Source organism: Micropterus dolomieu, linkage group LG20 (assembly GCF_021292245.1).
Source record: "Micropterus dolomieu isolate WLL.071019.BEF.003 ecotype Adirondacks linkage group LG20, ASM2129224v1, whole genome shotgun sequence".
NCBI lineage: Eukaryota > Metazoa > Chordata > Actinopteri > Centrarchiformes > Centrarchidae > Micropterus > Micropterus dolomieu.
This window is the reverse complement of record NC_060169.1, coordinates 15,552,198-15,565,309: the sequence shown is the minus strand read 5'-3', so window position 1 is coordinate 15,565,309 and position 13,112 is coordinate 15,552,198. Positions and strand designations below refer to the sequence as shown.

The window sequence follows — 13,112 nt, the reverse complement described above, 5'->3', positions numbered from 1 at the left end:
TAAAAACTAAACATCTGCATAAACACAGTGCCAGCCAACAAAATGCAGGATCCAAAAGTGTTCTCTAAAATAAACAACAGAAGTGAGTCGCTGTGCGTGAGGAAGCGGAGGTTGTTATTTTTAAAATCTACCAGAGAAGTCACTTACTGAATAAGGCTGCAGGAAACATAACCGTTGGATAAGTGGGACAATGCTTAAATGCGCGTGCAGGATACTCACGAGCAATGTACGAGGATACAAATACCCCAGCGAGCATGGAGCCCTGAGAGAGGCGCAGCAGCAGAAACACCACCGCACTGTTGGACAAACACACGGCCACCCCTAATAGACTGGACAGACTGATGGAGAGGACGAAACAGCGCCGACGACCCAACCTAAAAACACACGTGCACAGTAACATTGCTATCATCTTTCAATCAAGTACATACAGTAAGTGAAATTATGGACAATTATGGAAAAATGCCTCCTGCCTCTTAAACTAGCAATCTGAACAACTGCAACAAGATTTAGCAAGTTAGCTCCTGTTTGCTAGAGCAACAACAATGAAATTCTGAGTTTATGATATCTAGCTGCTACTGTAAATAAATCCAGTAACATACATATACAACACCTGCTTATTTATTTAGCATAACAAGGCTGCACATGCTACCTACCTAGCTGGCTAGCTAGCTAGGTTGTGAAGATAGTTAAAGGCAGCAGCAAATGCTAGCTGGTAAATTTAGAGTTACCTTGGCAGCGTTTTGATTCTAAAGATGATGTCTTTCTCTGTGGTCACTTTAGCCAAGAGGAGCTAGCTAATGCTAATAATAGCTCATAAGCTAGCCTAGCTTGTTAGACAGATAGGTAGGTAGCATCAGGACACTTAAAAGCTACAATGGTTGAGTTACTGTGTTTATGAACAGCAGCAGCATCTAGTTGGTTAATTAACTCAAGCAGACAGACAGCAGTTGTTGTGTTTGCTAGCTAAAGAGAGGCAGGGGGCTGAAAGTTTCCACAATTTATTGTTTATTAACGTCCTCATGTCTTTTTTATTGTCTTAATATTGACCATTGTGGGTTTCCATATAAAAAATGATTACTTACCAGTCACACAATGTACCAAGGAAGATGTATCCCAGAATCCATCCTGTCATGAAGCAGATATGCTGCAAAGGGATTTTCCAGTAGTCACTGCAAACCAGGTTCCACTGCAAGGAAGACAAAGAAGTACATTGGCACATTCTCAGACCAAAACTAAACTCAAAATTAACTTGGACAAAAAAGGCATTTAGAATAGAGAGCACTGCAATTTAATTAGGTTTAAAAAAGACAAATTGCTGAAGAACATTTTATGAGGTTTACAGTATCTTACAAAAGTGAGAACACCCCTCACACTTTTGTAAATATTTGATTATAACTTTTCATGTGACAACACTGAAGAAATGACACTTTGCTACAATGTAAAGTAGCGAGTGTACAGCTTGTATAACAGTGTAAATCTGCTGTCCCCTCAAAATAACACATCACACAGCCATTAATGTCAAAACTGCTGCAACAAAAGTGAGTACACCGCTAAGTGAAAATGTCCAAATTGGGCCCAATTTTCCATTTTCCCTCCCTAGTGTCATGTGACTCGTTAGTGTTACAAGGTCTCAGGTGTGAATGGGGAGCAGATGTGTTAAATTTTGTGTAATCACCACAGACAGTACATCACTGGACTAAGCCACCCCGCTGCTTTGAATGGAGAGCAGTGAAGCCAGTTTTGAACCAATAAAATACTACTACAGGGCTACTTCCTGCTGACACCAGCGTCTACTGCACATGATTGCGAAGCAAAACCGTGGTTTAATTACGTAGAGCAATGGCAGAAACACCGTAAATTCTAGTAGCTGCACCAGCAAAAGTCTTCTGGTTCAGTGTGTTTGTCTGACTCGGATCATCACCGTTTAATCAGCCCACCTACGAGGCTCACCTGCCAAACACCAACGCAGCGTCACTGATGGCCGAATAGTTGTTTTAGATTCATTGAGAGTTTATAATGTAAGCAATATGGTTACATCTCACAGGGTTTTGACGTCATTTTCGGGCCTACATGGAACCATCCATGCTGACCCAGTCTGTCAGTGTTCAGACCATATGCTGCACACTGCATCAAATTGGTCTGCATGGCTGTGGTCCCAGACGGAAGCACAAGAATAAAGATGATGCACAAGAAAGCCCGCAAACAGTTTGCTGAAGACAAGCAGACTAAGGACATGGATTACTAGAACCACGTCCTGCGGTCTGATGAGACCAAGATAAACTTATTTGGTTCAGATGATTTCAAGCGTTTGTGGCGGCAACCAGACGGCAACATGTACTGTGGCATACTGACACAGAGCATGATCCCCACCCTTCAGACACTGGGCTGCAGGGCAGTATTCCAACATGATAACGAACCAAAACATACCTCCAACACGACCACTACCTTGCTAAAGAAGCTGAGGGTAAAGGTGATGGACTGGCCAAGCATGTCTCCAGAACTGAACACTTATTGAGCATCTGTGGGGCATCCTCAAATGAAAGGTGGAGGAGCGCGAGGTCTCCATCAAAATCCACCAAGGGCCGGTTTCACAACGCTATTTTAGACTGGTCTATAAGTGTTAGACTAGTTTAAAATTTGCTCATAGGCCCTGCCTCCTCCCGTTTTAGGATATTTCCTCTTATATATTATATATCTTTTCTGTATCTTTGACGCTCTGTTCAACGGTAGTTGTTTTCAAAATCAAGCTTTTTTTTTTTAACCACACTCTGCTAAATTTCCAAGTAAAATGTCCCTATAACTATTATACTGCTTCCGCAAACACATTTTTTCCGCTGGGGTAAACTGCACTGAGTGGCTGATTCGCCTACTCAATCCTCCATTTTTGTTGTTTTGAAAAATGTCTTATTTTACCCAGAAGTGTAGTCCTACTTAAGATAGTGAGATTCTTCAGAGCTTTGTGCAACGGTCTGATTTAGAGGTCTATCTGAAGACTATCTACTATATCTAAGCCATAGTCAAAGTCTATCTTTGTGAAACCGGCCCCAGCTCTGTGATGTCATCATGGAAGAGTGGAGGAGGACTCCAGTGGCAACCTGTGAAGCTTGGTGAACTCCATGCCCAAGAAGGTTAAGACAGTGCTGGAAAATAATGGTGGCCACACAAAATAATGACACTTAGGGCTCAATTTGGACATTTTCACTTAGCGGTGTACTCACTTTTGTTGCCAGCGGTTTAGACATTAATGGATTGTGTTGTGTTATTTTGAGGGGACAGCAGATTTACACTGTTATACAAGCTGTACACTCACTACTTTACATTGCAGCAAAGTGTCATTTCTTCAGTGTTGTCACATGAAAATATATAATCAAATATTTACAAAAATGTGAGGGGTGTACTAACTTTTGGGAGATACTGTAAATGAAAATGTTGGTTAGCAAGCATCAGCATACCAACCAGCAAGACTGTGTGCGCTTTCCTTTCACTTATTAAAAAGGTTAAATCATTATAATAGTGTTTTTTTAGGGGCTCCAGCACTGACACTGTTTTTGTTCTCATTATTTCTCCTTCTTTCTTTCCACTGTGTATGTGCTGCAAAAACTGAGATAAAATTGACAGGTGGGTTGTAATGATCTCAAACAGCTTGGCTTAGAGTCCAAATTCTTTCATCATTTTAATCTCTCAAGCCATCTGCATCTGGTCTTCTCCAATTAAGTGCGACTTTATTCTCAATTTTCTCAAAATCCTGTTTTTGCTATCATCAGAAACCAGCGGGCCAATTATCCCTCAACTTAGTTAGGATCATCTGCAGACTTCACTGATCTTCATTAATCGATAAGTCAATCTGTTTCAATGATACAAAGCAAATTTAGTCAAATGTAGTCATGTGAAATATATCTCCACTGATAGAGCATCAGCATATAGCGACGACCACTATTTCATAGGAAAGCAAGAGTTTTTCTTCTTATCAATTAAATGAGAAACAACCATCCAAATATGCTTGGACCTCAAATCGTTTTATAAAGCACAGAGTAATATTTGAGATTTCTCATGTTTCAGGCAGTGATAAGTTTCAGTGAATTTGTCAAATAATTTCTGAAACCTGGTTGAGATAGATAAGCCATTGCAGTGAATATTTAGTGGCCTTTTTAAATAAAAATAAAAAAAAAGCTGCTTTGATGGCTGAGAATGCACTGCTTTCCGGCAGGTGACACTCAAAATCTGATATCACAGCTTCCTTGAAAACAACAATTGTTTTTCCAGGTATTTAATTTTTCATCTGATTTTGGTTGGATGACCTCATTTAACCCTGTTTCAAGTCTCTGGAGTTGACTGCCACCCTTTAAACCAATGGCTGCCTGAAATGGATGGAAAATCGATGGCAGTAAAGTACATGTGATTTGCAGTATATGTAAAGCACACCCCAAATTTGAGTGAAGTGTAGAAATTATACATATGTCGATAACTCAATTTCTTGAAAAACATGATTTGTATAATCAACAGCTTAAAAAGGATATGAACAAATTGTGCCAGTATGCTGCATCATTGTAATTTGACATGCAGAGAATAGCAGGCTACCAGTCAAGTAACAAACAGAGATTTCTGTGAGGAAGCAGGAATGTAGATCATGTCGTTCCAAATTGAGTTAAGATGTCTGCTGACAGTGTTATTACATTAGAACAAAGCAGTGCTCAAAGAAGAGCGTGCCCGCAGCTCTACGCCTGGTTAGTACCAGTTGCTGCCTGTAAGAAAATTCTTCTCCACTCCCTTCCCTTCCTTTTCCTTGTTTCATCTACTATGTGCTCTGTGTGTAGTTGAGGTTTATAATGACAGCGAGCATTTGACAGATCCACATGGCTACAATGTTTGAGATCAAACGTATCAAAATTAATTACTGTATGGATTCAATAAAAGGTGAACACTTAAAATATAAAATCTTCACATATAGAGCGAATAAAACACGACATCCCTGCAGAATATCTTAATATGCTAATACAATGTTTTTCTTTGACAATTTCAATAGAACGGTCAGGTTTGAGGCTCTAGTTTGTATTTGCTTTGGGATACAATTTGCAAGAATAGTTGCGTGCACATCCACAAAACCTAAGTGGAATTAAGGCTGGGACACAAACCTCAAAATATTTTTGGCACTGATGGAAATGTGCCTGTAGGACAAATTTAAAAAAAATGATCAAGTATCAAAATACAACATTAAATGCTTAAATTCTTGCTCTGGTTTGAACTTGTTCTTATTATTTGTTATTGGTATAACTGTACCGCTGATGTTATATAATATTTAAAATAATGAGAAGTTTGACTTGTTTTGTTTACTAAAAAGGGGTTTGTATAAAAAAAACTGTTAATATATGTTAAAATGTTTGGAACTTGGGTATCATACCGTTACCTAACGCTAAGGTGGTGATGGTCCATTTGTGAACATTGCTGCACTTGGCTGTTTTCCCCATGCCATGATTTTTGAGACATTCTCCTTGTCACATAATACACAGTAGTTTTACAGTGTTTGCAACACCAGAAATTCGTGCAGCGACTACTTTACAGTAAATCAAAAATACACGAGTCATTACGCAGAACACTGATTAATGACCTTAGATTAATTTGTAACAGGAGCCTGAAGCAAACATGAAAGATTGGACTTATTAAATCAGAGCAGGGATTTCTAGCACATCTTTGTGCTGCATGGGAAAAAAGTCTGAAGAGGTCAAAACTCTAGTACCTTATGAAGGCCACAAGACCTCTTCGAACCCCGATTGCTCCTCAACACCTTGGTATGCATTGCATGGAGTATCCCTATGCTAGAATATTCCATGCTGTCATGTTTGCTGCTTGGTTATTTTTAACACAACTTAATTTAGAAATACCATAAGCACAATATGAGGGTGTTGGATGGTGACAGGGCGTCAGGTAAAAAAGCAAGACCCATCTTTAGGGCCTTATAACGCCAACTATTCTTGTGCTTTAGTTGTTGCATATTCAAAGTTCAAATGTAACTGCCAAAAAACAACAAACTGAGCTTTACCAGTTCACTGCAGGACTACTGTACTCTAAGGGGTTTCTGTTATTTTGACCTGCCTGTATATTTCATTGTGATGAGGACTATTGTACTCGATTAAATTTTTCCTTTATTAAAGTTTTCCTTTGTTGCAGCGAATGGCGTCATGGACAGAGGAAGTTGTTGCTGGTGAAGGAGGTGTTCAGGGTCTCAGGAAGGAACATGGAGGCCTCTGACTTCCCAGTGTTTGCCAGGGGGGAACAGGAGAAAAATGCTTCTTGTTGAGGGGTAATTACCCATAATGACTTTGTCCTGCTCGTCAGCCCCTGCTCTTCACCGAAGCTTGTAACACCCACAACTTTGGTTTAGAGACTGTTTAAATTATCCGATGTTGTTTTAATATGCGTTACAAAATACTGCAAGGACGCAGCTGTAGAGTGCACGTTTGTCACACTGGGAAATATTTTTGTTGGAACTCTTTAATCAATATTTGCAGACTGGGATGGATCCTTGAATAGCTGAAGTCCAAAAGATAAACAAGTTCCTGCTGCTTATTTTACTTGGAGTTGCACAACAAGATGCAATCACACCGAAACCTATCATCTGTGTTCAGGTGCTGTTACAAGAGACATATACAGCTTGGAAATCACACATGCACTAAGCGTCAAAAAGAGATCTTTTTGTCTTTTCATATGCTCATCCACAAAGTCATTACTACAGATATATATATATATATATATATATATATATATATATATAAAAAAAATGGTATAGTATAAGGTCTAAGAATTAGTCATATGTCTGCGGCCTGCTTGACCGTTTATCTATGAGAAGTACCAGACAGCAGATAAGTTAAGAGTGAAAAAGACTGAGCAAAACAAGGTTTTAACTGTTCAACCTGATCAAATATTGACTGAATGCTGTGAACAGCCATCTTCATGACCACACTAGCCAAGCTGCCAGCAGAGATAAACTGCTTTTACTGAGCAGAATCTGGAACAAATCCAGTTCAGCACCACCATTTTGAAGCAAAGCCAAAAAGTGTCATTGAGCAAAGCTAAGAGTCCAAGGAAAAAGTTTCTCTAGTGTCAGAGATCTTGTGACAGTAACCAACTCTAGTTAGTCATGGGGTATAAGCTGTTTTTGAACGCAATGCAGTGGGTACTCAGCGTTATATCAACCTAGAAATGTGGATAAACTAAAAATTGTCTTTCACTTCGTCCCTGTGTCTAACTCCTTTAAGATATCCAAAGTTAAGCCAGACACCCATACAGACCTGAATGATGACCTGCAGGCTAAATTGCCTCTTACCTCAGTGACAAAGTTGCTCTGGAGCCCCGCTACATGGATGAACTCCCACCCTTTGGTGCAGGAAACCCTCTCCCTTGGCACCTTTTCAGAAAAGTCCGATGTGTTGGCTGGGTACTTAAAAAGTTCACAGTGGCTGAGACCAGAGCCGTTCACCCAGGGGATGGTAAGGTTGAGGTATCCCTGTCTGGTGAAGTTGCTGAGGAGGAAAGTTGAGGGCAGAAGCTGTGGGTCGGGTTTGCAGTGGTACGAGTCCGGGATTGAAGTGTAAAAAACGTCGCTAAATAGATTCAGCATGACCGCGAAGTTGGGGAACCAGCTGAACACGACCACGATTCGGTTGTAGCGTCCATAGCCGCCGGTATGAGGGAAAATCTTCGTCTCATAATCCATTTGAAGACGAGTGTTTTCCGTAACAGATGGTTCCGTGGCCATGGCACAGTGAGTGCGCACGCTCGACAGCCGTGCGACGCAGCTGCAGGTAGGTTATAGCGCGCGCTGAGGAGGCTGGGAAGGCAGAGGAGTAGAGGGCGGAGGTCTCTGTGGTGGCTTCAGACCTATGAGACACCTGCTTGGCTGCTTCAGTGAATAATTTCACCCGAGTCACCCGCGACAACACAGTCAGCAGAGTTCTGGGTAAGATACAGTGTAAGATAACAGACGTCAAGAATCACAAAAACACTGTTTGATAAAAATTGATAAAAAAAATTTTGACATCAGAAATTTAAAAGAAAAGAAAAGTTAAACTTTCAACTGTTTATAACTCAAGTCTAAAGTCCCAGTTGTTAAACAGATATTTCACCAAGATATATGAGATATGCTGACTTTCACAGTCTCTAGTATGAGTCAACTTTAAAAAAAAGCTGTTTCCTACATTGACCACAATGCAATTCAACAGCATATTTTTTAAATCTCCCCTTTCCCCCAGGGGCCACTAGTTTCAATCCCCACACCTCCAGTTGAAAATTCACTTTCTGTTGTTGCATCAAGCCAACATGATAAAACCCTGATGATGTCATAGGGGGTATCTAGTGTTTTTCACAGGCTAAGTAGTGCTCCTTGTGATGACTAAACTGAGCTTCATGTGCAACACTGTCTAGTCTAACTCAGGCTCTAGGAATGCTTTGCACTAATGTGTCCTTTCTCTGGTTCAGCAGGTGACTTGTAGTAAACAACAGTAAAATAAAAGTTACAAGGAACTGTTGTGAATAATGACAACACATAACACAAACAGGTTTTTCTGCTTAGTGATCGTGCAGTTTATAATGTTCATTGCAGTCAAACCCATTAATAGGTTTGATAAAAAGAGATTACCAGAAGAACCAAATCTGGCAGTCATGTCAGGGAAGGCATTTCAAATATTCAGATTGTGAAACATCTTTTGCTCACATTGTTTTCTGACACCACACACATTACCTCATCCTGCTATCAATAGAAATGCATCTCTTTGACTACAGAAAGACCACCATAAGAGTTTGGTTGGTCATTATATTTATATAAATGGTATTATTTATATTCATTATTAAAAATTATATTTTCAAATACAGCCTATTTGTTTTGTTTATGAGTATATATATATATTTATGTCTATCAGAAATGATCAATGGCAACTTTATGTCACAGTTGCACACAATCATAATACAGACAAACATCAAAATCAAGAACCACAGAATGGCTGATAATATTTCAAAATTTTATTAACGAACATAATCTCTGAGGAACAACAGCAGTTCTCGCGCTCTCTGTACATGCAACTGTAGAAAATAACAATTTTGAATTTTTACTTTTGAGTTTTAGTCTTTTTTTCCCCCATCCATTCTCATTTTCAGTTTTTCACATTTTTAATTTTTTATGCCTTTTTTTCTTTATTTTTTGCAGGAAATTAACAACAGCTAGAGGTGAAAGTACTGGATTTCTGTTACAGCACTGACAATAGCATCGACAACCCCCTCATATATTCCCGCCCTCTTAGCTGCTCCAACAATATGTACACAAACTACATTGTACAAATAAAAAAATGTTACATTGTTACATCATAATCACCTGCAGCAAGCGCACGCAGCTCGTTGCTGTTAGAACCCCACATTCTACGCAATTTTTCAGACTAGTACAAAGAGGAGGGTGCAAAACGTCCTGGGAGGTTTTATTTACAGAGCTATGTACAGTATGTCTCTTTCACGCATTACAAGGAGGAAAATTTACACAGCGGAGACCAACTTCAACTCAAAACATACCACAGGTGTCAGAAAAACAAAAAGATAATAAATAGGTTATTTCTCACCATTTAAAGAGTAGTTCTCCATGCTTTTTATTAGTCATTTCCCACTCTAAAAAAGGAACAAAGAAATAGCTACAGTCTGGGTTTTAATTAAAAAAAAAGAAAAATCAACAAAACAAAAAATAATCAACAAATGAAAACTAGAAAAAAAAGGCTTGAAATCGTGATTCTATAGAATGAAAAAATAGCAATTATGTATATTTATGTCCAGTAAGAAAAAACAACAAATAACAAATCTAAAATAAACAAATATGAGTGAATGTGAGGAGAGTAGAGGTAATATGTTGCTGACTGAGGTGGTGTCAGGCTAGCATCTGTATCACCATGGCCAAGTGCTCCACTGTGCATGAGGACTGATGCGTGTTTGTGTCTGTATTCAATTTATCCAGGATTCGCTCTTTTTGTTAGTTGAATATTCACATCAGAGAATCGACGCGGATGGATGTGTTTAGGCTATTGCTCTGTGCAGCGGTGTACCGCGGACTCGGGGAGAAATCGCCTGTCAGTTGTGTCAACCATCACCATTTCAAGCCTTTGTGGTTCAAATTGATTACAGAAGTAAAAACAAAGGCAGGGCTTAAACCGTTAAAACAGATGACGCATGAAACGGAAACACACTTGATGTCATGTAAACAATAGCGAGAGGGTGTGGTCAGTCAGGGCATAGTAACGGTATACATTCTGCTCGATAAGCAACGTGATTGACATGCCACTGGTGTTTATGCTTTGTACAGGAACAAAAAAAAAAAACCCTAAGATAAACACAACAACATTCAGAACTACATAGGCTGAGCTAAAAAAAGACACACAAGGAATCTGTGAACAAAAGAGACCCATAACCCACCTCCCCAAAACGGTCTAAGAAACCAACAAGGAAAATAAAACGACAAACAGGGGTTTAAAAAACAAATTTCTGGCTATTTGTATCCAAATATGTATGTATACCAACCAGGATGTGTGTATCTCTCAAAAAATACAGAGGACTCTACATCTAGCCACCTTGTCTGCACAGTGTAATAGCAACAACCATTGCACTTGACTAGACATACCATACACAGCTATACTGACTGACAGTGTGTAAATAACTTAAAAGTTTCAGATAATATTGCCATCAGGAAACATGAGCAGCTCTCAAACACAGACGGGCCAGGCCGCCTGTGTGGTAGGTCGGGAAAGCTTTTCAAGACCGAGACCCACTAAAAATAGAGAATCAACACAAGTCACCACAAATCAACGGGATTTGACGATTTAAAAAAAAAAATTTCTATTCAGCAATAAGCTATTTCTTTCCCCTCCACTGGTTTTGTTAACATCTGTCTGCTTTTTGGTTCATTCCGAAAAGATTTAGGTCTCGTAACTGTCTGCTTGGGCCTGACACAAGAACACCATTATGGCAAATGCCAACACAAAATATGAGGAAGCAACCTAACATTTAAAATCCCTGACAACTCTAGCCAACCCCCCAAGAAGATTAAACGTTGATAAAAAATTTAGAAGGCTGATGTGACTGGAGCTAAGGTTTTAAGCCCATTATAATTTCTTTGCCTACCAAACTGATTTAGGTGTGTTACTGGAATCCTATAAAGGGTACTGAACTCCCTAAAGGCTGTAATAAAATTTTAATATATTTAAAAACACCCCTTCAAGTGAAAGGCCACAGGTACCATGCAGAGCCAAATAAGGTTCTGGAGTTTTCGGACACACTGGCACCACCCAGTGAGTTAAGTTGGAACAGCACCTAGAAAATAAGCTGCTCTCCAACATTGGACAAAGGGGCAGACAGACTGACAAAACAATATTAAGAGTCAGTATATAACGAAACCTCTCAGTGGCTGTTACAACTCTTCAGTCAAGCTGGGAGAACAGACTATGTGCTGAAGTGCTGAAAGACCTGTGTCCTTTTGGTTTTAGACAAGGATGTTTTGTGATCATTAGAAATGATTTCAGTCCAAATTTTTGTAAAAACTAAAAACACTGAAAATTAAATTTAAACCATTCTACATTTACATGATGGTTTTGCTTGTGAATGACATCTCTCTAGCTTTCATCCCACCCATATATAACTATGTGACTTTGCCCAACAATGAGTACATTTTTTTTCACTGAAAAAGGCATTTTCTTGGTTCGAATTTGTTCAGATATAATTGTGTAGTAAAGCAATGAATAATAATCCTCTGTCTATTCTTTAAATAAATCCTTAACTATTCTGCTACATCTGAGGGGACTATATGGTGGCTGGCCTGTGGGAGGCCAGGTAAATCCAGAAGTGTTCTCTGTCAGCTATTTGTAAGTTGTGGTTATCCATGTCCAGGTTGAGTTGTCTTACTTAACCCTGGACTGAAACTAGAGATGGGATCATACGACTGTGCACTGGAGTCTTTCAAATACTGACAGAATCGTGTACACATTTTGGCCCATGGATATGAAGGGGGGTAGGGGGGGGGAAAGTGCTGCCCAAAAGTGAACTGTACATTAAAAGATACTTTTTATTTCTTTTATGTTTTTTCTTTACACTTAACTGAGTGATATTACAGTACATAGGTTATTTACAACTGTGCAGTAATGTGTGGCAAAATAAATTATCTAGAAGGCAGCAAGAATACATTGGTTAACGAATATAAAAACTGTACATAATTTACGGAATACAACTTTTTTTCATTTTTCTTTTGTTTTTTTCCATTAAACTAATATTGGCTCTGTAGTGTTTCAAGTCACTTCCTCAGAAACAATGAAATGCCCAAGTAAAGAAATAGACAAAAACAATATTTCTTTCCGCCAAACCACAATTTCTCAATAGTCTATTTGAATCTCAACATTCGTTACGTTTGTTTCTTCTGGTTGTCCTGTGGTGTTTTTTGCAGTCCATGGCGGTCTGATGTGTTTGTGTTGAAGCAAGCAGGGTGACTGAGGAGCACTCCGGTCTGTCCTCAGAGATCCATGCCTGTCCTCCTCTGTTTAGCCAGGCTGAGAGGCTGCAGGGTCAGTCTCTACCTCTCAGACGCTAGGCCCTGACGTGCACACACATCGCTAACCCTCTGCTGTATTCCAACCTGCTGCAGGCTCTGTTGCACTACTGTTTAGCCAGTGCCTGGTGCAGTGTGAACAGAGAGGGCATCCAACTGGGTATACGGTCTTATAGCCTCAAAACCATCAAAGGCTGGTTTCTAGCTTCCTGGTCTGTCCATCCCAGCTTTTTTTTGCTGTAGACAAACATTGAAGATCCACATGATGCACCATGGCTCCATTGACTTCCTCTGGGTCAGCTGTCTAGGTTCCCCAGGTCCACCAGGAGCACTGGGTCAACAGGGGAGGCTTCTCCTCAGTCCTCCCTCAGGACAGGCACCACGCTGTTGGGAGAGCTCTTCTCTGAGACCACCTCCCAGTGGTGGTAGTGGGCCTATTAAAGCAGGGGCTGAAAACGAACTCAGAAAATATATCTCTGTCCCCTGTCTCACCATAACTGAACACTGAGGAGTTGTGTTCCGATGTCAGAGCCTCAAAGCAAAAACTGTTTCT

General features: G+C 39.8%; 2 protein-coding genes across 3 annotated transcripts in view; both read right to left on the bottom strand.

The window, feature by feature from the left end:
* Window positions 1-29: 29 nt before the first annotated feature.
* On the bottom strand, window positions 30-7,859 carry slc22a31 (solute carrier family 22 member 31). The gene is made up of 3 exons (XM_046032943.1): window positions 7,322-7,859; window positions 1,083-1,186; window positions 30-374 (listed from the first exon to the last, which is right to left on the bottom strand). The coding sequence occupies exons 1-3, from the start codon at window positions 7,751-7,753 to the stop codon at window positions 140-142; spliced, it is 771 nt and encodes a 256-aa protein (XP_045888899.1). The 5' UTR covers window positions 7,754-7,859; the 3' UTR covers window positions 30-139.
* Window positions 7,860-8,997: 1,138 nt separating this feature from the next.
* ankrd11 (ankyrin repeat domain 11) overlaps window positions 8,998-13,112 on the bottom strand; it is a 121,732-nt gene continuing 117,617 nt past the window's right edge. For both annotated transcript variants that reach the window (XM_046032017.1, XM_046032018.1), the window contains exon 14: window positions 8,998-13,112. This exon is cut by the window's right edge and continues 467 nt beyond it. The gene's annotated coding sequence lies outside the window, so the exon portion shown is untranslated.

Excerpts from the sequence above, each read along its gene's own strand:
- slc22a31 (XM_046032943.1), bottom strand. The coding sequence starts at position 7,753 with ATGGCCACGGAACCATCTGTTACGGAAAACACTCGTCTTCAAATGGAT. Across the intron at positions 1,187-7,321 it reads AGAGCAACTTTGTCACTGAG|TGGAACCTGGTTTGCAGTGA; the intron begins GTAAGAGGCAAT and ends TCTTCCTTGCAG. Across the intron at positions 375-1,082 it reads CTTGGTACATTGTGTGACTG|GTTGGGTCGTCGGCGCTGTT; the intron begins GTAAGTAATCAT and ends GTGTGTTTTTAG.